We start from the raw sequence: 23,384 nt of genomic DNA, 5'->3' as shown, positions 1-23,384 counted from the left end.
GCTGGTTGCAGCCGAGCAGTGCCGCCTCAACGGCTTCAAGACACGATCCATTACCACCTCGATTCAATTGGCCAGGGTGCATGGTCTACAAAAGGCTGGGGTCACCAGTGTGTGCAGGCTCAAATTATGTTGCCAGCTGTGGCTGTAGGCAACCTCTGGATGTAGTTTTCTGATTTTCTGATGATGGCAGTCGCTGCGTTCGCAGTATCAGCGATCTCTGCGTGCGCTTTAAAATGTCAGTGCTGTTGGATACAATGAACTCTTCAGCAGCGGTCAATTTCCATGACATTTTCTCATGCACTCCAAATCATTAAAGTTGATTTTGTCAACTGCTGTCGTACTTAGTTTGTACCAAAATACACAGAAATTTGTAGTGAAAAATATTGTAAAAAAAGTATATATTCATGCCCGTGGCATGTTTACAGCTTCACAAAAATGGGAAAAAATCACCTGACCCAACTACTTTCCTAATATTCCACCTCAAAACGGAGCATAATTATGCTAAAAATAATTATATACTATAAAAAAATACTACTAATACTAAAAAAAACTATGATAAGTAGAGGAATCATGATCAAAATGTTGTCGTAACCAGCACTTCTTTTTCTTAGGAATACCCACAATGCCAAACTGGGGCGGAGGAAACAAGTGCACGGCGTGCCGCGGGACCGTGTACCACGCCGAGGAGGTGCAGTGTGACGGCAAGAGTTTCCACAAATGCTGTTTTCTCTGCAGTAAGTACCCATGAGGTAATGATCTCGCCCCATGAGGCCAAAACAAAAGGAGCTCTGAGGCCAGCCGATATGTTTGTGCATCGTTTGTGTGTTTCCCCCCCACACTGCTCGCCCAGTGAGATCACGGCGAGGGGAGAGCGCCGACTCGTACCAGGGCTTCTCAGCACTTTGTGAAATGTCAGCAAACATGCAGATCTCACACAGACACTCGCATAAAGCCTGTACCAGTCTGCGAAGTTCAAGTCGTCATCGCCGAAGAGGATTTCTTACAAAGACAGGCTTGTCACTAAGTGGACATGAGTATTTCAACTTTGTCCTTGGATCTTTGCCTTTTTGACCTACTGGCGTTGCTCCAGCTTTTCCATTTCACAGGAGTGAGATCAAAAGGTGAACACAAGTTCATTCATTTATTTTCTACCGCTTATCCTCACAAGGTCGCAGGGGTGCTGGAGCCTATCCCAGCTATCTTCAGCCGAGAGGCGGGGTACACCCTGGACTGGTCGCCAGCCAATCACAGGGCACATATAGACAAACAACCATTCACACTCACATTCATACCTATGGACAATTTGGAGTGGCCAATTAACCTAGCATGTTTTTGGAATGTGGGAGGAAACCGGAGTACCTGGAGAAAACCCACGCATGCACGGGGAGAATGCCACACATAGATGGCCGAGGGTGGAATGGAACTTGGGTCTCCTAGCTGTGAGGCCTTTGTGCTAACCACTCATCCAGCCTGAACACAAGTTATTATGCAAAATGTTTATTAACGCATTCACTACCAGACATTTTCCAAAAGACATCCCTTCCAGTAGCGCTCGTTTTGGAGGAGTTTCTCGTTATACACATAGAATATTGTGTTCTAGGGTGATATAAACATGTTACATAGCAAAAGAAAGATCAGAGTAATCAGCTTAGTATCAGTCCTCAAGCTTAACTTTCACTTGGACAAACTTAGCTATGTAAACTTATCAAAGTTTATCAAACAACTATCCCACAACAACGCAACTAAATGGTTGTTTTACATCAAAATAATCACAACAGCACTGAATAAGACTGGAAATCGTCCACAGAAATTGCAGTAAAACAGCAGAGAAATCCAACCAGAGTACACCCTCACTTTTTAAACATTCTTGGTTGTTATACAAGTGTTAATCTGTAAAATTAATCAGATTCATTTACAATTAAGACATTCATATGTGGTATTGTAATGAGTGTGCAATGCAAATAACATCACCTCACGCATGTCATGTTATTATTCCTGATTATCAAGTACAAGATGTGAAGAACTGTTACTAAGAAAAGTATACAAATAGTAAATCACTTACTTAAACTCCTTTATTTATTGTAGCGCCGCCCCAGGATGCAAAGACATGGCAGCCCATGTGGTCAAGAGCGTCACGGTTCACGCATCAAAATGTAAAAACACGTAAACAAGTAAAGCAAAGAAGTACAGAAAGGCGTCACCTCACTGGTCAAATCACCTCCAAGAATCCCATACTAACTAATGGTGTGGTCCCAGTAGCACAGCTGTGCTTAAGAAGCCTGCTGATTGCTAACGAGGAACACCTGAGAGCGGTAGCTAATCAGAACAAGGTCAATAACAGGAAGTGGATATACCAAAATAAAAGCCAGAGAGAGCTCAAAAATAAATAGCTTCTGTTTCTGACACAAATAACGTCCACGTGTGTGTGTGTGTGTGTGTGTGTGTGTGTGTGTGTGTGTGTGTGTGTGTGTGTGTGTGTGTGTGTGTGTGTGTCCGCCCGCAGTGGTGTGCAGGAAAGGTCTGGACAGCACCACCGTGGCAATTCACGACCAAGAGATCTACTGCAAGTCATGCTATGGAAAGAAGTACGGCCCGAAAGGTTACGGCTACGGTCAGGGCGCTGGAACACTTAACATGGATCGAGGAGAACGGCTGGGGATCAAACCTGAACAGTAAGCTGAACCCTTGTTCGTGTTAATAGAACACAGTCTCAACACAAAAAATACGGAAAAAAATATGATTTTGTAATTATGAGACAATTTGATTATCACACAATTTGGTTTCATTCTTGGAAAAAAAAGTTTATTCTTCCATTTCTTGGAAGGAATAGCTTCATTCCTGGAAAATCGTTTAAGATGTTTTGATAAATTATAATAAATGTATTAAAACATTTACATTGAAATGTATTATTACAAATTCGAATAATAATAATAATAATAAAATGTTAAAAATATTTCAGGAAAAATTATTTATTTGTACTCATATTGTTGTCATACATGATTTTCAAGTAATATTGTGACATTTCAACAGTAAGTTTATCACACTGTGGTGCCTTGGTTAGCATCATTAATCCGTTCCAGAAGGTCCGACTCAAACCAAAACAGACTTTAACCGAGGCATGTTTTGTCATAGAAAATAATGTAAAGCCAATTTATATCAGACAAAATTTTAACACAAAACACATTATATAGAAAATGATTGTAGTTTTATATGCTGCAAAAATAAGAGAACTGAACATTTAATATCATTTTTATGTAGTTTTCCAAAGAGAGAGTGAGAGGAGCTTATGCTCGCAAGGCAAACCCTTTTTGAAATGGTGTGTATAGTGCCTCTTCACATTTACCTGCTGATAATGCAGCATCAGGAGCGCCTGGTGGTTCATTAACTTGCTCAAGGACACTCCCACATGATCTTAGGAGGACACAGGATCGAACCAGCAACCTTCAGGTTGGGAAATATCCACTCTTCCACTTCTTTGGATTCATAGCAACTTATTTAATGAAAAAATGCACGGGCAGTAGTGGTCAACACTGAGGGTCCATTGTTTGCCTTACTAGAATGGCATAGTTAAGTTTGAACGACAATAAGTAGCGCAAAATTCCGTTCAAGATGTCTGTGTAAACAAATCAAGCGCAGCCATATTGAACGTTAACCAGGCTGATGAACGCAAAACAAGGCAAAATTATTGCATACATTTTGTACGTTAACCAAAATATGTGCTAACCGGGGCGGATGTTAACCAAAACACCACTCTAGTTTTTCAGTTATTTACCATCCATCAGCTTTGGAATTTTTAAAGAATTCATTACAAATTAAATTATTGGCACTAAAAAGTGAAATAGTTGACACAGCTAAAGCAATTGTGAAACATGAAGAACGTTATCATGAAAAATGAGCAACACCAACCTATCCAGCATGTTTATTCGACTCCTTGTTATGAAAGTGTTTTATTACATAACACCAGGGCTGCACACAATCCTGGACTGTCCTGCACCACAATGAGCTTCATTGAGGACCCAGTGGAGGACTCACAGTCACCCTCCGTTGAGCAGGGCCTCAGGGTGCCCCGCTCACTTTCCCACCTAATGCACCCACGGCAGTCTTATGGCGACAATATATTGCTGCGTCTCTCCCGACAGGACGCCGTGTCACAAGCCCACCACCAACCACAACCCTTCCAAATTCGCCCAGAAGTTTGCCGGTTCTGAGAAATGTGCCCGCTGTGGCGACTCCGTGTATGCGGCTGAGAAGATCATGGGGGCGGGCAAGGTGAGGTTTCCTCTTGGTAATATCGCTAATACTATCACTAACACGCTCAATTTGATCAGTGCTCAATTCCGACATCATGGCTGTTGCTATGCAGATTAACAGCAGACAAAGGGTCACATGTTGATGTCATTGGCCCAAGCGTTTATAGCCTCTAATTTACCGTGTAATGAGAAGCCTTCCAACATGTCTTTCAGCCGTGGCATAAGAACTGCTTTCGCTGTGCAAAATGCGGCAAGAGCTTGGAGTCCACCAACCAGACGGAGAAAGAAGGAGAAATCTACTGCAAAGGTCATGTCTAGATTTTATTTTCATTTTTATTGTGTCGCCACTACTTTATAGAGTATTTTTGGGGGGGGGGGGTGATTCTGACGTCACGAGGCGTCACATGTTGCTTCAACTGACCACTCTTGTGACTCTTGTGTTGCTGTTGTGTAACAGAAACATTATATTCATATTTAAATGAATAAATGTGAATGAAATAAATACCACACGGATAGTAAAAAAAATGCCACAGTACTTCATTATTTAAAAAAATATACAGTGCATCCGGAAAGTATTCACAGCGTTTCACTTTTTCTACATTTTGTCATGTTACAGCCTCATTCCAAACTGTATTAAATTAATCTCTTACCTCAAAATTCTACACAAAATACTCCATTATGACAATGTGAAAAAAGTTTTTTTGACATGTTTTGAATTTATTAAAAATAGAAAACAAAAAAATCACATTTTCACAGCCTTTGCTTAATACTTTGTTGATCCACCTTTGGCAGCAATTACAGCCTCAAGTCTTTTTGAATATGATCCCACAAGTTTAGCACACCTATCTTTAGGCAGTTTTGCCCATTCTTCTTTGCAATAAGTCTCAAGCTCCATCAGGTTGGATGGGAGACGTCTGTGCACAGCCATTTTCAGATCTCTCCAGAGATGTTCCATCGGATTCAAGTCTGGACTCTGGCTGGGCCACTCCAGGACATTCACGGAGTGGTTCTGAAGCCAATCTTTTGAGATCTTGGCTGTGTGCTTCGGGTCGTTGACCTCAGGCTGGGGCGAAGGTTCATTTTTCAGCAGGACAAGAGCGCTCTGGAGCAGGTTTTCATCTAGGATATCTCTATATATTGCTGCATTCATTTTTCCTTCTGTGTGCCTTTCCAAATCATGTCCAATCAACTGAATTTACTACGGGTGGACTCCAATTAAGCTGTAGAAAGATCTCAAGGATGATCAGTGGAAAAAAGATGCACCTGAGCTCAATTTTGAGCTTCATGGCAAAGGCTGTGAATACTTATGTAAATGTGATTTCTTAGTTTTCTATTTTTAATAAATTCAAAAAAAGTAAAAAAAAACCTTTTTTCACGTTGTCATAATGGAGTATTTTGTGTAGAATTTTGAGGTAAGAGATTAAATTAATACAATTTGGAATGAGGCTGTAACATGACAAAATGTGGAAAAAGTGAAGCGCTGTGAATACTTTCCGGATGCACTGTACATAATATTTTATCTACAGCCTTATTAGTATTTTAATTTTAGATTTTAAAAAATAATTTTGAAATAACTGACAATAAAAAATCCTGCTTAATTTAAAATGTATATAAATACTTAAAAATACTGAAAAATGTATTGTAAACATTAACAATAAAATGGCACAATATTTACATTCAGTATCAGTATATTATTGCATTAATTTATTTTCTTCATTTATATCTATTTTATATCTATTGAAAAATATTTTCTATTTATGTTCTTTTAAAAGGTTTTAAGGCGTTTTTCAAACAATGTGATTTTATAATTTTTTAATTTACCAAATACATTAAATTCTATAGTAGACAAAAATAATATACATTAATATTTATTAGTAAATGATAATTCACTATAAAAAATGACAATAGAAATTTGAACCAAAATTATTTAGTTTAAATTTTATAGTAATAATTACACATATACACTGTATTAAAAAATTATAATTTAAAAATAAGAGAATTGTTGATGACAGATGGCTCCTGACATTTTTAGCCCCTAATGCTAACTTAGTTCCATGAATCTGCAGTATGTCCAATTGGACTGGATTTCCAGGATACAACTTGCTTTTTCATTCCTGGAATTTTATTAATACAAAATGTCCATACAGTTCATCAGCTTCAATTAAAGTCACATGCAACGTTTGTGGGATCATTTGCATGTTAATAATAGTCCAGCCCTGCCTCACATCTCTGTAAGTAATTGATACATATTCTGCATAATTACGCTTAGAGGGTGAATGTGTACCAAATGTAGTGACCATTATGTATTAAAGATATATTTCCTATTTTTCTCCACAGCTTGCTACGCCAAGAACTTTGGACCTAAAGGATTTGGGTATGGCCAAGGAGCAGGTGCCCTGGTTCACGCCCAGTGACGTCACACTCTCACTTTTTTTCCCCCCCTTCAATACTTCTAACTGCACAAATAAAACGTTGCATCCTCTCAACAACAACAAAAGCTGACGTTTGACTGTATTTTATTATGAAAGCCATTAAAACTGAACCATGCCCGTTATGTTTTACATCTGAAGCGGAGTTAAAGTGATGGTGTGAGGAGGCACTGGAGATGATGCTGGAAGAACATTGTGAGGGAATGAAATGTTTGGACCTCGAAAGCTGCATGATTTGATGATGAGGCAATTGAAAACCTATTGTATGTTCACATTTCTGCTTTAAAAAAAACAAAAAAAGGTCTTTGCTTTACAATTTGTACATCCAGTGGTATAACAAACCCAGCTTTATACAGTATATATATACCTATATATATACATATACTGTATATATGACATTTAAAATAAAGAGTCCACAAGCATGGAATATATTACACACTTGCACTGACACTGGATTTGAGATATGATGCAAAAAAGGACTTGCAAATACTTAATAACATTGAGTCTATACATTGGGTTGAGCATCATACATGCAGTGGTGGGAAGTTGCCTATAGACACCAGTGTTGGACATCACTAAAAGCTACTTTTAGTCCAAAAAAAGGATACCAACACTGACAAAAAAAAAAAAACAGTTCCATATTATGTACAGATGCACATTCTTTACACTGCACTGGGAGTGTGTGATAGGCTTTCTTTCTGTAAACAATGCAAACAGCCAAAAACAGTCAAAACAAATCAGTGCAATGATGTAGGCAGACAAAAACACATGGAATTAACCTTTTGTGAACTCTTCGTATGGTTAATAATACAGTAATCATAAATACACTACTACTTTAATATGTCTTCTTATAAAAAAAAACCCTACCCCCGCTAAAAGGATGATGAGCCATAAATATCAAATAAATATTTCTGTGCCACCAGACGAGTCCCCATGAAGTCTGTCTGCTGCATTTGCACCCTCTAAAAAAAAAAAGACGACGGTTGCAGGTCCAAATGTGAGGGACTGCCACCGAGCTTGACCACCCCCTCCCCGTCATGGCAGTGCAAAATAAAGACATTCCCTTATTTGTTAAAAAAAAAATCATGGTTGCCGCATGATAAAAATAAAAAAGGGAAAGGGGGCAGCATCATGTCTCTAATAGTACCAAAGATGCTTTTATTTTGCAAGGGGGCTTTCCTGTTGTGGCCAGCAGCGACACGCCGTCCGTTGTCGTGTTGGTGGTGACGAGGAGGTAACCGCATGCTGATCCTGGCTGATGGTTGTCAGGGAGGAGATGGTGCCAAAGCTGTCCCGGAAGGAGGTGACTTTATGACTTCCTTGCCCCCCCCTCCACTTTTTTTCCTCCTTCGAGTCGTCTTTTACACCAACTGGTATCCCGAGCCCGACGTCTGGTCGTAGTCTATTGTGTACTGCGTGGTCCAGTCCACCGCCACGGGACGGATCAAACCGCAGCAGCGGATCTCAAAGAAATCGATGAGGTTTCGGATGCAACCGTGGCTGGAAATTGGGGAGTGGGGAATAAAATAATATTTTATCAATGACTATGTAGGTGATAAAAAAACAACAACAAAGGTTGCCCTTCAAGTATCAATAAGATCTAATTCTCGTAAAATGACACCTTTTTCCCCTCCAACGACTTTTTCTTTAGCCTATCAAGTAGATAAGTTATGTACGTTTTTTCATAATATGACTTTTTTCTCATACTCTCACGATTTTACAGATATTCCCACAACAATTCCACAATTTCCAGTGTATAAGCCACTATTCTTTGCTTAAACTTTGAACCCTGTGGCTAACACAGCGGTATAGCTAATATCACTCATCATACAGCAACTTAAAGCTTGAGTACCTCAGAAATATACAACAGAAGTACCAATACAAGTTTAAAATGAATAAAAACAACAACATTTTAACATGTTCCCACAATGCCAGCTTTGCTGTGATATCCATCCGTACATTTTTATGCTGCTTGTCCTCCAATTAAATGCTTTGCTCAAACTAAATAACGCAACTTGTATTGGTACATGTTTGTATATTTCCTAGGTATACCTTGTGAGTGTTAAGTTGCTGTGTGATGAGTTTCACTTTCCAATGAGTTGGCAAACTCATCATGGGCTTTTTTCCCCACAGCTGTCAAATACAGAGCTGCCTAGTCCTCATGGACTTGTGTGTGCCACAATATGCCATTTTCCTCTTCTAAGTACTAATGTTTTATGAGGTTAACAAAGTGGTTGTCTGGGGTTCCTGTAGTTCTACATGACAGTTACTCCTAAAAGCACAATGATGTGAATTACAAGGTGGGAAATAACACACGTCTTCAGCTACATGAGCTTAATGTATGGAGAAAAGTGTATGATGCGTTCATTCTTACTTGAAGGGGCTTTCGATGGACGTGGCTGTGACTTTAAAGTGCTTGTACCGCCGAGCGTTCATCCTCTCATTGGTGGTGATTCCTAAAGCGGCAATCTGGTGGGACAAAGGTGACGTCAGACGAAATGAAAGTGAGCAATTGCGGACATGTGTGCAAAAAAATAAAAAGCGAGGCATCCAGACCTGATAAAGCTGGCACATAATGAGCACGGCCACCCACATAAAGTGGAAGATGCTGTTGAGGAACATCCAGAACATCCACGGGGAGCATGAGGCGATCTGGGCCAGGTAGAGCCAGAAGCCGTCCTTGGCGTACGTGGTGGCACAGTGGATTCTCCAATCTGGGAGTTCAAATAAAAGAAAAAGATGATGAAATGTGAAATGATAGGGGACGAGGCAAAACAAATGCAAGCACTCACAGGAGATGCAGCCGTATATCATCCAGCAGATCATGCACAGCAGGAAGAACAGGTAACCCATGAAGTAGCGATGGTTCCCACTTCCTGTGTAAGAAAGAGTGAGTTAAGAAGATCTGGAGTAGGGTACAAGTGATATAAAGTGTGTGGTTTTAACGTAATGCTAAGTATAAAAAGGCATCGCCATTTGGAGGCTGGCTTGACTTCAGTGATAAGTTCCAAAAAATCATGAAATGTGCTTCTTCACCAGTCATCATCTTATGTTTCCTGACTCAAAAAGCTTCATCCAGACCATCTGGTTCTGCATACCCCCTGGTACACCCCAAGTTCCACCCCGTTTTCCCTTTAATTCCACTTTTGTCCTTCAAATTTAAGGCTACACTGTGATGGTTGTCTCCCAGGGTCATTCATTACCTGTCATCCTTACCACTCATGTTTTCTGACTAAGATATACCCACTTAAGCTAGCAAGGCCGCCACAGATCCAGTCGTTAAACGCAGATGATAAACTGGTGTGGTTGACGTACCCACGCAGTTCCCCACCCAGGGGCAGTGGTGGTCGAACTTGGCGATGCAACGGTTGCACACGGCGCAATGTTTGGACCTGATTGGCTTCCGTATCTGTGGGAATGACACATAGGAGGAATGTTAGAGTTGTCCTATTAAATACAGTATGGAGTGCAGCCATGGCGGCCTACCAAGCAGGTGCTGCAGAAGATGCTTAGATCCAAGCTGCCTGTCTCTGCGAGTTCCACAATAGTCTGCAGGCAGGGATTAAACAAAACATTCCTGTTACTAGAGCCTAATTGGCAGGAGAAAAACTACTAAGATACACCCAGCAGCTGACAAATCTCGGACAAAGACATAAACGTTACCTTTGTGGGTTTTTATTCGTTTACGGGAGAACAACAGATGGAAGGGGTTCCTGTATAGCTTTGAAGCTTAACAATGCAAGACAAATTTAGCTCCATCATCAATCACAGGATGGGGGAGCCGGGCCCCTGTCGGTGCGCTTTATAGCTGAATAATGAGGGAAAAGACACGGACGGCAAGCCAGAAAGTCGGCTGCTAAGGTGCCTCCCTGCTTCATTCAAACCGTGCCAAAGTGGAATTTTACAGCAGCACAAACTTTCATTGTGATATCAGAACACCATCTCGGAAGGAAGGAAACACTTACCTTTTTCTTCTGCTCCTCCGAGGCTTTGATGATCCCTGGATCAGATTTCCATGATTTGCCGAAGTTGTAGAACAGAGCCAGAGTGTTTATGAGGAAGGGCATATGCACCGTGGCAAAGGGAAGATGTGCACAGTGAGGTTAAGGAAGAGAGAGATTATCTGTGCAATTCTTCTTCAGCCAATAATCATGCTTGCCCTAAAACTCTGTACCTGGCTTTTCCGGTGCATAGAATTGGTTTCTCGATAGCAACTCAGCAAACTGACCTCATTTATTTTGTTTCAAAGCAATTCACAAAAAGCTGCATACAGTAATCCCTTGTCAATTGGTTCCAGACCCGTTTACAACCTTCTAAATACGTGCTTTATTATTATCAAATAACACCCCTATGGTTACCTTTACACTCCTATTCCACAATATAGTAGGTATAATCAGGGAAAATGACGTATTTAGGAAATAAATAAAACCCATGCTCATGTAAGTTGCATTAAATGTGTTCCAGACGTATGATGATGGGGGTTCAGAGTTGAGTTTTAATCGGATTATGGCCGCAACAGTTATTATTATGGGTCGCACTTCACAAGACGGTACACAAAAATACAGTAGTTACTGAAGAACTAATCACTAAGCCACACACATTTTGGGCAATTAGTGAGGAACTAATGAGGAACGAATGGGTAGTTACTGAGGAACTAAGGTACATCAATTTAAAGTAGTTACTGAGGATCTAATGAGGAAATGAGTAGTTACTGAGGAAGTAATAAACTAAGGCAAATACATTTACAGTAGTTACTTATTAACAATTAGACAATTGAGAACTGGTGAGGAACTAATGTGTAGTTGCTGAGGAACGAAGGCACGTGTTTAGAGTAGTTACTAAGAACCTACTGTTCTACTACTGAGTATTTACTGAGGAATGAAGGTGATTATATAGAGAGTAGTTACTGAGGAACTAACGAAAAACTAATGAGAAACTAATGACTACGCCACATAACTTTAAAGTAGTTTTTTTAAAGTAGGGTTTTCTCCGGGTACTCCGGTTTCCTCCCACATTCCAAAAAACACGCTAGGTTAATTGGCGACTCTAAATTGTATGCATGTGAGTGTGAATGGTTGTTTGTCTATATGTGCCCTGTGATTGGCTGGCGACCAGTCCAGGGTGTACCCCGCCTCTCGCCCGAAGACAGCTGGGATAGGCTCCAGCACCCCCGCGACCCTCGTGAGGAAAAAGCGTTGGAGAATGAATGAATGATTATTGGTATTATATTGTGTTGTGAGATAGTGACCCACTGGCAGCCAGTGACCGGTGTAGAATATAATGTGTCTTCTTGATGCCTTAAATTTGTATTTTAGTTTGCTGAAATACACATTCTTTTTAAGCCTAACCCTTTAAAAACACCATGATTTATTAATTCAAATATTTATTTTTAAAACCCTGATACAGTGAAGCCGCAAAATTCTAACCACAAGGTGGCGAGGGATGACCGTATATGGCAGGGGTCGGGAACCTTTTTGGCTAAGAGAGCCATGAAGGCCAGATATTTTAAAATGTGTATCTGTGAGAGCCATATACATTTTTTTAAACATTGAATGCAATAAAATGTGTGCATGTTTATGTAAGACCAACAGTTTTAGATATAATGGGCTCTAATTACGTAGACCAGGCACACTACCCCACACCAATGGGGTGTGGCCAGCACACTTTCGTGAGCAGCGCAGTGTCTAATAATAAATCTAATACTTGCTGCCATTAATGCAACTTCTGCTGCTGCATGGTTTTGCGCCGTACTCTGTACATGTATTTCATTCTTTTGGCCATCTTCGTCAGAAGGCTTGGTTCTGCAGCTTTAGCTATTTGACTATTTGACTAAAGGAGGAAAGTCTACATTTACATGTTGACATCTCAATGACCGAGGTAGACTACCGCATTATCCAGTAATAATTGAGTTTTGGTGTTTGACCTGGAAAATATCATCAGGAAAGATGGATATGGTTGGCCGTATTGCAGTAGAAAATAAATGGACGGATTAAAATGCATAAGAAAGTTGTTGATTTTGAATATTATTTATATCATTTCCGTGATGTTTACTTTAAAATGTTAGCAAAAATACATTTTTATTGTGGTAAGAAATGCTTGAGAGCCAGATACAGTCATCAAAAGAGCCCTACCTGGCTCCCGAGCCATAGGTTCCCTACCTCTGGTATATGGCAAAGATTTGAAACTATTTTCTAGAAGTATATAGAACAATAATTAGCAGATTGAGGCTCGTGCCAAGAACTCCAACCATTTACAACACAGAGTTGTGGTCCTGTTAGTCTAGGAATGTTCCTGATTAGTAGCCCAGTGGGTTATGCAGGTGTGCATGAGTCAGCTCAGTCTTAAGAGAAGCCTGCCAACAAGCACCAAGAGCCTGTACGACACAGACCTCCTGCAACAGCTGCATCAGAGTTGAAAAAGCCTTTTGGTCAAATATTGGCAGGAAGACTTGGCACCACGCAGTGTTGGGCCGGAATTAAAAGTAATATAGAGACATTTGAATACATGCTGGCAATACTTCATCAATACATACATAACACATAGACTACATATTTTTTAAAAGCCTATCTTGGGACTGCACATTAGCTCACACAAGCATGGGACCGCTGTATTTTCAGTTTGTCTATGATGTTGTGTATCTCTCGCTATCAAATAAAATAAACAAATAAATTGAAAAAAATGATGTTTGGGTGGTCGCTTTTTTGTATTTTGTTCTTTGAATAAATGCTCCAAAAAAAAAAAAAAAAAATGAATAAATGTTCCAATTAATGCTGCATCAGCAGCAGCAGTAGCTATAGGCAAACGCCTGATGTTGTTCTTAATAAAATGCACAAGATGTGCTGTTGTAGAAAAATATAAAAATAAATAAAAATAAAGTTTAAAAAAAAATGCACAAGATGGCAGTAGCTGCTGGAAGTATCATGAGTCATCATGCACTTTAAAATGGTGATCACTTCTCAGCTGTTGGTGTGCAAGTCCTGCATGTCACACTGACCATACCTTAACAGTGAGCTCCTTACCCTACTACAACATTGGTTCTGCTTAAATGAAACATGGAAAGGACTTTAACCAAGCATCACTGCTACTGCCTGCTAACAAGCAAGATTATTGATGTTACCGCTTAACTTCTTTTTGCCCTCACGGTGCTGTACGGCCAAGACTGATGATACCGGCTGTCTCAGGGAAAAGTGAATCATCCCCTTTTTTCCACACATGCTAAACAGATTAAGCGACTTCCCACTGGCCTATGCCCTTAATGCTACACGTGTGATTTGAAGGCAGACTCTGGGATATCCATATACGCGTCCATCATCTTTACCGCTTATCTTGTTCGGGGGTGGGACGAACAGGGACAAAGAGTGAGAGCTACTTGTGGCCATAACACTTTCAAAGATCATTTTGAGAGCACTAATAGACCATCCTCACAATTATTAGCCATAAAGATGGGAGTGTTCAGATCATCTCTTTCTGAAATGGCCCAATGAGGGGTGAAACGGGGGCTCAAAGTCACCACAGGCAGTTGCTATTGGCAAGATGTATTTTTAAACGGTAATAAGTGAGGCTTATTTGAAAGGATTAATGCAGAGGAAATGGTGCTATGTCAAGGATTGATTCATCAATGTGGCACTTTGATCAGAAGAACGTAGCGTATACAAACACACCCCCACATAGAGCGCTCCTTTGGTTTCTTCTCAATTTCCCAGACTCTCACTATCACCTGTTTCAGCTTGCATAAAGCAAGTTGTTCTTTATTTGCTAAACCTGCAATCACAATGACATTGTGACAAGACATTGGACAAGGCGCTAGTTATGGAAACAACAATAAATCTAAACATGTACTTTTTAAGCTGCCCTCAACACATGCTGGGTGTTCTTCCGGCTTCCAAGCATGCTTTGTTGTGTTACATAGTTATTGTTTACTATTCCTCGTAATAATAGTATGTGTGTTTATTTACTTGTAACACATTGTGTTGTCATTTTTGTGTTTGCACCATTGTTTAGTGTTAGCATTCAACATTTAACAACTGACGGCTGACTTGATGAGGTTTCCAAGCCTTATCAGGCAAAATTCAGGTAAAAAACAGCGCAATCATTGTTTAAGTCTTCGGGTCTGCTAGTATATAATTCCAGTCAACTCTTCCTTCACACAGAGTTGCTACATCAACGCATTTTAGATACAAATTGTCATGCAGAACAGGTGTAAATATAAATATAGTTTCAACGGAAAAAGTTGAAATTATAATTACAAGTTATTACGAATACTGTTATAATTACTTTGGATTTAGGGTTTTCATTACACTAAAATGAAGAATAGCAACATGGCCGCTGTACCCTTCAATGTTTCTGTATGCAAACTCTAGAAATCTTTTATTTGTACAATCTTTGACATGCTGCCAAACTCCAGTGATCCAGTGCCCTTTTTCTACTTCAGGGGCAGAAAAGTCCCGCATGTTTAGAAGTAGTTAAAAAGTTAAAACGTGGAGCAGTGTGAAAGAAGAGCTAAAGCACCTCCAGGTCAACAACATGAAATAGCATGTCCTTCAATTGTTAGGAGAAGATCTACTAGAGGGAGACATAATGACAAAGCTGATAGCTGGGGGGGGGGTAGCTTTGAACACCACAAGCACCACAAGAGCTAACATGCCAGCAGTCAAATGGGATGGACATGAGCCATGTATGAAAAAACCTTAACAAAGGAAGAGGGTGGAAAAAGCAGATGTACAATGCTTGGCTTGGAGAGCAACTATGACAGACAGACATATAGATGGCTATCAATCAAATGTCAAGTCATCCACATAACCTCATCACTTCAACATATGAGGCAGAACATTAAACGCATGGAGTTTCAATTAAAAAACAAAAGAAGTCTCTGTTCATTAAGCTCAGGTCATAGACGTATTTACCCTCCTTCCCTATTAGTGCAGCAATGAGGCATATGATTTAATGGCTTCCGCAACCCACCCTCCAGTCTCCTCCTTCAATTAGCAGCTTCCAAACAGAAAGGCAATTCTTCCATGAAAAAAAAATGCACGAGCAGCCAGATTCTCTCTGTTGGATTTCACCCAGCAGCTGTTACACTCCCAAGTCTGTGTCCATAAATCCACAACACAGAAAAACTGGCTAACAAGCTCATTTGCACACACATTTATTGGACACGATGCTCTGCCATCCATCCTCATTTTAATGTTTAGGGTTCTTTTTAAGTCTAATACATTGAACTAGCCGGCAACTCATATTATATTCTAGTATACTATAGCCGAGTACTTCTTTGTGTACATCAGATTTACTGAAAGGACAAATAGAAAAGGACTGCTATAATGCCAAGAAGAAATCCCCATTCATATAATGTCAAATAATCCCAAATAATGATATAGCATGTGTCACACAAGTGGCCAGCAGGTGTTTAAAGAGTTTTTAAAAAAGGCCATCTGGTGGACATTAGAGTCCATCTGTCGCTATGACAAGTTAGAGGCACAGGTGAGTTAACATTCACGTCACTTGACTGCAACTAGACATCAACTAGTTAGAGTAGACAGCACCTTACGGTTCTCACAAAAGGATATCATTCCAGAACCAATAGAACCACGTTGTGTACATCCAAAACTTGGTGGCCAAGTAGATTCCCAGCGGCAGAGCACTGTGCATGGAGTGGTCGAAGAAAGCCCTGGAAGGAAAACAATGGACGCGAGGTTAATGGCAAATAATACTGAATTTAAGAATCCCTTTTCACACTTTAATTCCAATCATACTCACTAGAACCATGATGTGTGTGAAACCTCACTTAAAAGCCAAAATAAGTCAAACCTGAGCACGATATACTTGTTTTTTATTGAAAGTGTATGTTTTTCCTAATTCAAACCCTGCAAGCAATTTCTAGTTGTGTATTCCACTGGACTAGATTCATATTCTGTCCAGTTTATACAGAAAATCCTCCAAGATAGATATAAAGGTGGTTCACTCCTTTGAAAAAAAAAAGATGCAAAGTCAACATTATGACCAGAATCATGCAGCAAACTGACATTTATAGTACAGAGGAAGAATTACGCGCCTATTAACACAAAACAACAACCCTCATAGAAATATGCTCATGTCAGCTTTCAGAGGGTGTCAGTGTGTATTTGACTTACTTGGAGAGGAACTGCACGGCCACCCAAACGCCAGCGTACATGACACCCTTGATAAGCCAGGAGTCGATGTCCAAATCGGCAATGAAACCCACCAGCCAGATGACCACGAAGGGCGTTCCCAGCATCACTTTCTGTCTGAACTCCTGTAGGATGACAAAGTATAGGTAAAGTCCAAGGAAGACATGTCATTGTTGTTGTTGTCATTGTTTTATTTTGGAACATTATGTTCCAAGCGACTGTCAGATTGTACGTTTTGGGATTGAAAATGTTTACTTGAATGACACAAAACAATATGGGATACAATTACATGGCTGGACAAAACCTTGCTTCCTGCAATTTGGCATCTCTATCTTGTACAAGGTCAGACATCCCCTTCCTGCCAGATTGGCATCATGAAATTTTACGAATGAATAGCAATTAACGGCCCACTCCGGGGAGAATTATAATCAACGTTCTAGTAATTCTACCTTGTCCATCTTGAGTCTCTTCAAGTAGGACGGGCTGTCGTAACCTTTTGCTTGTCTCGCTTCCTGTAAGTGATTTATCATCCAAACATTCTTCCTTTGCTTGGCAAGGTCAAGCGGAGTTTCACCCTTAAGGACAGAAGGCATGAAAAAGAAGCCATGGATGCCAATCTTTTGTAATATATTATTAGGATTATTGTATACCTTGATGTTCTGTGCATCGACGTTTGCGTTGGCATCCAGCAGGAGGCTGATGACAGTCGTGTTCCCTGCCAGTACAGCCCAGTGTAGCGCCGTATTCTTGTGATATTTGTCACCCAGGTTCACGGACACGTTGAAGGTCAGTAGCAGCCGGGTGGGGTCCACGCTGTTGTATACGGAGGCCATTTTGATTTATCATACTGTTTATGTGTGTAAGTAAGGAGTTCTCTCTTTTTTTATATTACAGTTTAATTGAATTCTTATAATCTTTTTCAGACTATATTTTATATGCTATTCATGTGTTTTCTGTACAATGTGAGGAACTTAGATATCATTTATAATACACTAAAACTCTACTAACGTTCCTGTCGTAGGAACATACATAATAAAAGTTCAACTACAGGTGTGGTCCATGGTACAGCAGGCAATGGTGACACACTTCCACAAGGACAGACCACAGAAGGGTTTGTTTCCCTGTGTTAGTGGACTGTAACAATCATAAACATCTGCAAAGCATACCCAATAAAAGTATGTGCTTGTGCCCGAGTGACTGTACACACCTGTGTGTCCTATAGGCTGCCCACATAAGAGGAGTCATGCCATTCTGATCCATCATGTCAACATCCTGTCATAGAGCAAAATAAATCAAATGCATTAGGTGACGATGAACGCGGGAAAAATCTCAATACAATGCCTCCCTCTGGTGGAGGACAGTGGTACATCCCAAACGAAAAATGCTAAACTTTTTACAGCCCCCTTCTGATATTTGACCTGAAGCCAGGCACCCCTTAGTGGTAAAGTATGTTTTTAATTTGTATTCCCATACCCCACTCTGGGAACCTCAGCTATACAATATTGCCTTTCTAAACCCTCAACATGGTGGAAAAACAATCCGATCTCAGCAATACACACTTTTCTTGGATAGTAAAAGTAAATTGTAAAACCATCTCTTACCTGTCCCTTGGCAATAAGGTAGGCAACAATTGAGGTGTGGCCAAATTGGGCGGCTAGGTGAACACAGCTGCATCCCTCGCCATCAATCAAAGAGGGGTCGGCACCATATTTCATAAGCTGCACCACCATGGATAGATGGCCTTGTCTGAAAGAGAATGAGGCACGACAATGTGTCCAACTTGAATTCAACACATAGCCTCTGTGGGTGAATTGCTACATTTTCACTGAGTTCTTTGTACAAAAAAATAGTAGAATAGTTAGTTGCAGTGGCAGTGACACACACTGTAGCATCTACTGCAGACACAGAGGTAGAAAACTGTGGGAGGCTTTAAAGGTCATTTGCAGGTAGAGAAAAAGCTATCAATAATTCAGGAGTCAGGAGACGTCACATGACCATCGATTTAGAGTGTAGGGGAAAAAAACTGTCATGGGTTGTGTATTTACCTGGTGGCCCAGTGCAAGGGTGTGGAGTTGAGGTCTCCTCCGAGCTGGTCCACTATGGCCCCTTTTGATATATAGTACCTGTAATTAAGTGTTATAAGTATTTGATGACAGGCTCATGAGCCATTAAGCCATTAAAAAGCACCCTCACTTGACCAGGTCTATCCTGTTGTTGATGGCAGCCCAGTGGAGGAGTGTTACGTTTTCCTTGTCTGGCTGCCGGACATCGAATCCAGCCTCTACCAGCTCCCTGCATCGCTCAAAGATGCCGTACCTGCAGGAGAGGGCCAGAGAGGTTGCCTTTAGAGCCACATTAAACACACGTGTGTGTACGTTATTCCGCTTACTGTGTGGCTTTAACGATGTCCCAGGTGCTGTAGTCGTCCACGTGATTTTTGCGGGTGACATTTTCAGTGTAGCCGTGGTTGTAGTGACTTTGGGGTTTGATTTCCTGAAGTGGGAAACTAAGGTCAGTTACTGTACGATGCTATCGCCAAACATGATGGAGTTAGTTATACTTTGCGAGAAGGGAAAGTACAATTGAAAGACACTACTAGTTCCTTTTGTGTTGGCAGGGCAATACATGTTCCTCATGTACTTGAATGTTGAACAGGAAATAAATGCACATTATAGTCATTCTATCTTAATTAACCACACGGGCAACATTCTGTTGACATTGTAAGATAAATAAACCAAGCATAATAAAACTAAACTATAATGTACTTTCACAGGGTTACTGGAAGTAATATGTTGTATCGTGTATAATAAATGTTTTTATGGATGGAATAGCATGTGCTTGATAATATTTATTGCCTGGCAGCAAGAGGGGAAAGCAGTGGTAGAACTTGACAAAGCAACCTGATCTAATCCTGTGGTGGAAGATCTAATGTGTCACATATGCGACGCGGCATCTGTGCTACTTTTCACATTCAATTAGCCTCCACGGTAGCGCAACGGAAATCGCAATTAGCCTCAATCACCCAGAAAAACAGAGCATCTTGCAAACGCGGCACATCCGCACACAGGTTCAGACACACTGAGTGCGGATTTTTTAATGAACAGCGGCCTTTGAAATCACAACAGCAGCAATCTTCCATGCAGGTCTGTGGTTAGCCAGCATGGTCGCTGGTGGTGCAAATAATGACAACATGAACAGCCATATACAGTAATTCAGTCAGCTGCTGGATCCTTCAGACTGGAAAGTAAGTACGGCTAGAATCTATCCCCATCTTAGCTTTGTCTTATTGGTGGCATTGAAAATTATTATAATATCCTATAACATATATACAGTATCATGAACAATCTTTACAATATGCAGTGAGACGATGAAAACAAGGGGTTAAATTGCTTGTCTTCAAAACCTTAGACAACAGATGGTAAATCACTTTCCCCACGTCACTCTCGCGTGCTTACACCTTGTCAGAACCCACCCTTTCTCTCTGTACTCCCTTCTGCCATGATGGCCATTTGTCATTCTAGTGTCCTTTACTACTATCCCCCATGACAATGAAGTGTTCATTAAAACATGTAATCCATTTTAGAACTGTATTGATTTTCGTTTGGGGAGGAAGGAGGTTCAGGGGATGGTCACTTGGCCATATGGCAAAGTCCCTGGAGGGGGGGGTACTTACTTAACATGCCAAAACCTAAAAAAAAAGCATACAGTACAAGCTTACAGTTACAGGACATTACAAGCAACATCCTGTTGGCGGTTTAGCAATTTCTTTTTGCCGCTTTAAACTGTGAGTAATATATATTTTGATGCCCGCTGACGATGTGCAAGTTCTGAGTGTAATAAAAACAGGAAGCACGTTTATTCTTTCGCTCGGCTCATCTTAATTGTCAACACACCCATCCCGGCATTCAAAATAAGAGTGCCACATCCTGTCTAACTGTGTAAACAAAATAAGGGTGCCATAAAAATACAAATAATGTTTCAATGTGTGCAACTTAACATTTTACAACAACGAATTTGCCATCAAGTCTTGCAGAGGGAGTACCTGTATGCCTTACTAACCTGTAAACACAGTTAAAACACTGCCAAACAAACAGGAAGCTGGCTTTGACTGCTGATTCGTTGTTGGCTGTAGCTTTTGTGAACATATTCTGCTGCCACTGCAGTCTGCTTACTTGTTGTTTTTCTTGACGGCTACATTTAGCATACTCAGCTCCATGTCTGTTGTCAAAATGTCGATGTAGATTTGGCGCTTTGATGACTGACACCAAACCTCATAATAGAAAACATAAAAGACATACCGGTATTTGTGCTTGATGCACAAAAGTGTATTCCCTTTCCAATCTTACTTGAAACTGCCTCCCATTTACATTAAGTTTTCTCTTCATTTTGGGATTATTTATAGATATTTGTCAATTCCACTTGTTGGGCGAAACCGCTGTTGTGAAACACTGACATAAATACACTGCCATCCAGTGGCGAGATGCCATCGCTTCACGCAATCGTTGACATTAGCACATGTACAGTACTGCGGCTGCCTAGAGGGCACCAACATTTAAAAGTACTGCATTATATCGCACTCACTTCCTATGAAAAAAGGTGGCTTAGTATTTTGATTTTACAAGACATTTTCATACAATCTGTTTTTTTAAACGTCTGGTGGTGTTTCAAAACATGTCATTTAGAGCAAGTTGCATACAGTCCCTTTAACTCATGTGCATGTGTTTGCGCGCACACAATTTCCCCTCAATGCACAACCTGCTTCATGCAACACAGCTCTAAGCCTTCTCATGTTCCGATTCCTGGAGACCACTCTTTTCCAAGGCAAAGATGCATGCCGAGGTCTTGCACTACTGCCACCCTGCGGCTGTTTTTTCAGCTTAAAACTGCACCAAAAGCGCTCTCTTCTATTGTGGAGTTACATTATCGCCTCTTTGTGCCTCTCGCGCTAAAAAGACGTAGAAATGCGGAGCAAGCGGTCAGGTTGAAAAAAACTTTTTTTTAAAATATGTATTTGGTAGTGAATGAGTTAACATTCGCAAATATGTTTGTCGATTAATAAAAAAGTCCAAAATTATTTGTCTTTAAAAAAAGGCAGACGTAGCAGACACAGCAGCGGAAATCGGCCCTCCCATGCAGCCCACCACCACAGCTTCAAAAAAATCCAAAAGCCGTGTGTATAGTATATGCTTGCACATCCATATCAATATAAGGCAAGTTGTCTGTGGTTATTTGGTTATTGCGGCTGATAGTCTCATCTGTCAGTGTTTATGATTACATTGAGACAATATGGGAGTGATAAAAGCACATAAGGTAAGACAAATTGGTTAAAATGAGTACATATCAAGCTCAAATAACATTAATAAGCAGTGTGTTACACATTATAATAAGATGTCAGTGATGCAAACATTGCCCAATGAATTATATGCATGGGAATAGTAAAGAAGAGAGTTAGTGATACACTTCTTCAAATTTTGGTATTCATCCACCTTACCCAAGTATCCATGACAGTATTGGCAAAACTAATTCCCATACTTTTTACTTAAAATGTTTGCAAGATCATTGAATAATTTTGTTTATCATGATTCTAATCACATGGAAACAACTTAATAACAGATCTATGTTATATTGCCAACAAGACAACAGCTTTTATTTTTTGATATTACATATTACTTTTGTTTGATAAAATACAGTCAACAGTCTAGAAGAGTATTAGCTCTCATTCAAATCCCTTTTTCTTTGATTTATCGTGTGTAAACAATATACCAATTTATGAATTAAACAACGTCAACAATAGGATTTGTGAAAAGAACAATAAAAATGACGATGTCATCACGATCCCACACTGATACTACCCTTGGTATCGATACTATTGATATTTAAATGGCTCCGCCCACCCCAATGTAAATAAATTGATTTAAAAAAACGTGAAAAAATATAATGATTATGGAGTTTTGACAAGGTGTGAGCATATTGCAGTAATTACATTGGAAGAACCGTGTGGTAAAACAATAAATCCAACACATCATCTTCGGTAAGTGACATTTGACAGTCATTTAAGTGAGCTAACACAGCAGTCAGTGTAGCTCCTGAGCTAACGACGTTAGTCTAGAAGGATTACCAATGACCTGCTCTACACACGACATTCAGATACACCACTTCTTGACTGTACAAATATGGTGAAAAAATCACCAAATCGATGTTAAAACATCACGAACATCTGGCCTGTATTGCACGAGCGATGCAGCAGGAGGAGGGAGAGCGGGGGGTGGCTACCGTTAGCACATTTAGCATCGTTAGCTGCCTGACATCCCCCACCACTGCTTATGCAGGGGGGCATCGGTTCTTCCAAAATTAAAAATAAAAAAACACGGCAACACTCGAGACCCATCCACGCCAAAGCTCCACGTGTTATATTGCGTCTGAGTTCGTGTGTATACGTGGACGCGACATGTTTCTTGGACATACCTCTGGATGGAGAATAGGGACGCAGCCAGCTTCTTTTTCATACTCCTCCATGACGTCGGCCATCTTGGTGGTGATGCTCGCTGAGCATTGTGGGA

The 23,384-nt window shown here is 40.3% G+C and overlaps 3 protein-coding genes across 3 annotated transcripts in view; 1 reads left to right on the top strand and 2 right to left on the bottom strand.

Annotated features, from left to right (window-relative positions):
* The window catches only part of LOC131132011 (fish-egg lectin-like), a 23,685-nt gene extending 21,455 nt beyond the window's left edge, over positions 1 to 2,230 (bottom strand). The window contains exon 1 of the mRNA XM_058077146.1: positions 2,063 to 2,230. The gene's annotated coding sequence lies outside the window, so the exon portion shown is untranslated. The remainder of the gene's footprint in view (positions 1 to 2,062) is intronic.
* Positions 1 to 6,913, top strand: part of csrp2 (cysteine and glycine-rich protein 2) — an 8,020-nt gene extending 1,107 nt beyond the window's left edge. The window contains exons 2-6 of the mRNA XM_058077148.1: positions 612 to 734; positions 2,504 to 2,672; positions 4,140 to 4,269; positions 4,464 to 4,557; positions 6,588 to 6,913. Of these exons, the coding sequence (XP_057933131.1) occupies positions 623 to 734; positions 2,504 to 2,672; positions 4,140 to 4,269; positions 4,464 to 4,557; positions 6,588 to 6,664 (582 nt within the window). The 5' untranslated portion in view covers positions 612 to 622 and the 3' untranslated portion in view covers positions 6,665 to 6,913. The remainder of the gene's footprint in view (positions 1 to 611; positions 735 to 2,503; positions 2,673 to 4,139; positions 4,270 to 4,463; positions 4,558 to 6,587) is intronic.
* zdhhc17 (zinc finger DHHC-type palmitoyltransferase 17) lies at positions 6,013 to 23,384 on the bottom strand. The gene is made up of 17 exons (XM_058077145.1): positions 23,290 to 23,384; positions 19,214 to 19,317; positions 19,018 to 19,140; positions 18,870 to 18,947; positions 18,426 to 18,570; positions 18,032 to 18,096; positions 17,475 to 17,637; positions 17,274 to 17,399; positions 16,807 to 16,949; positions 16,243 to 16,343; positions 10,645 to 10,769; positions 10,166 to 10,228; positions 9,995 to 10,088; positions 9,472 to 9,555; positions 9,236 to 9,393; positions 9,054 to 9,148; positions 6,013 to 8,179 (listed from the first exon to the last, which is right to left on the bottom strand). Exons 1-17 carry the CDS (start codon positions 23,350 to 23,352, stop codon positions 8,041 to 8,043), a joined length of 1,869 nt encoding a protein of 622 aa, XP_057933128.1. The 5' UTR covers positions 23,353 to 23,384; the 3' UTR covers positions 6,013 to 8,040.

The sequence above is a fragment of the Doryrhamphus excisus genome, chromosome 7, assembly GCF_030265055.1.
Source record: "Doryrhamphus excisus isolate RoL2022-K1 chromosome 7, RoL_Dexc_1.0, whole genome shotgun sequence".
In the NCBI taxonomy this organism is placed as follows: domain Eukaryota; kingdom Metazoa; phylum Chordata; class Actinopteri; order Syngnathiformes; family Syngnathidae; genus Doryrhamphus; species Doryrhamphus excisus.
This window is presented reverse-complemented; position numbering and strand designations above follow the sequence as displayed.

Bases quoted from the DNA above. Each gene is read 5' to 3' on its own strand.
- zdhhc17 (XM_058077145.1), bottom strand. From the start codon at position 23,352: ATGGCCGACGTCATGGAGGAGTATGAAAAAGAAGCTGGCTGCGTCCCT. The intron at 18,948-19,017 runs GTGAGGGTGCTT...ACTTAATTACAG, and splicing joins AACAGGATAGACCTGGTCAA to GTACTATATATCAAAAGGGG. The intron at 17,400-17,474 runs GTATACAATAAT...TCTGTCCTTAAG, and splicing joins TCGATGCACAGAACATCAAG to GGTGAAACTCCGCTTGACCT.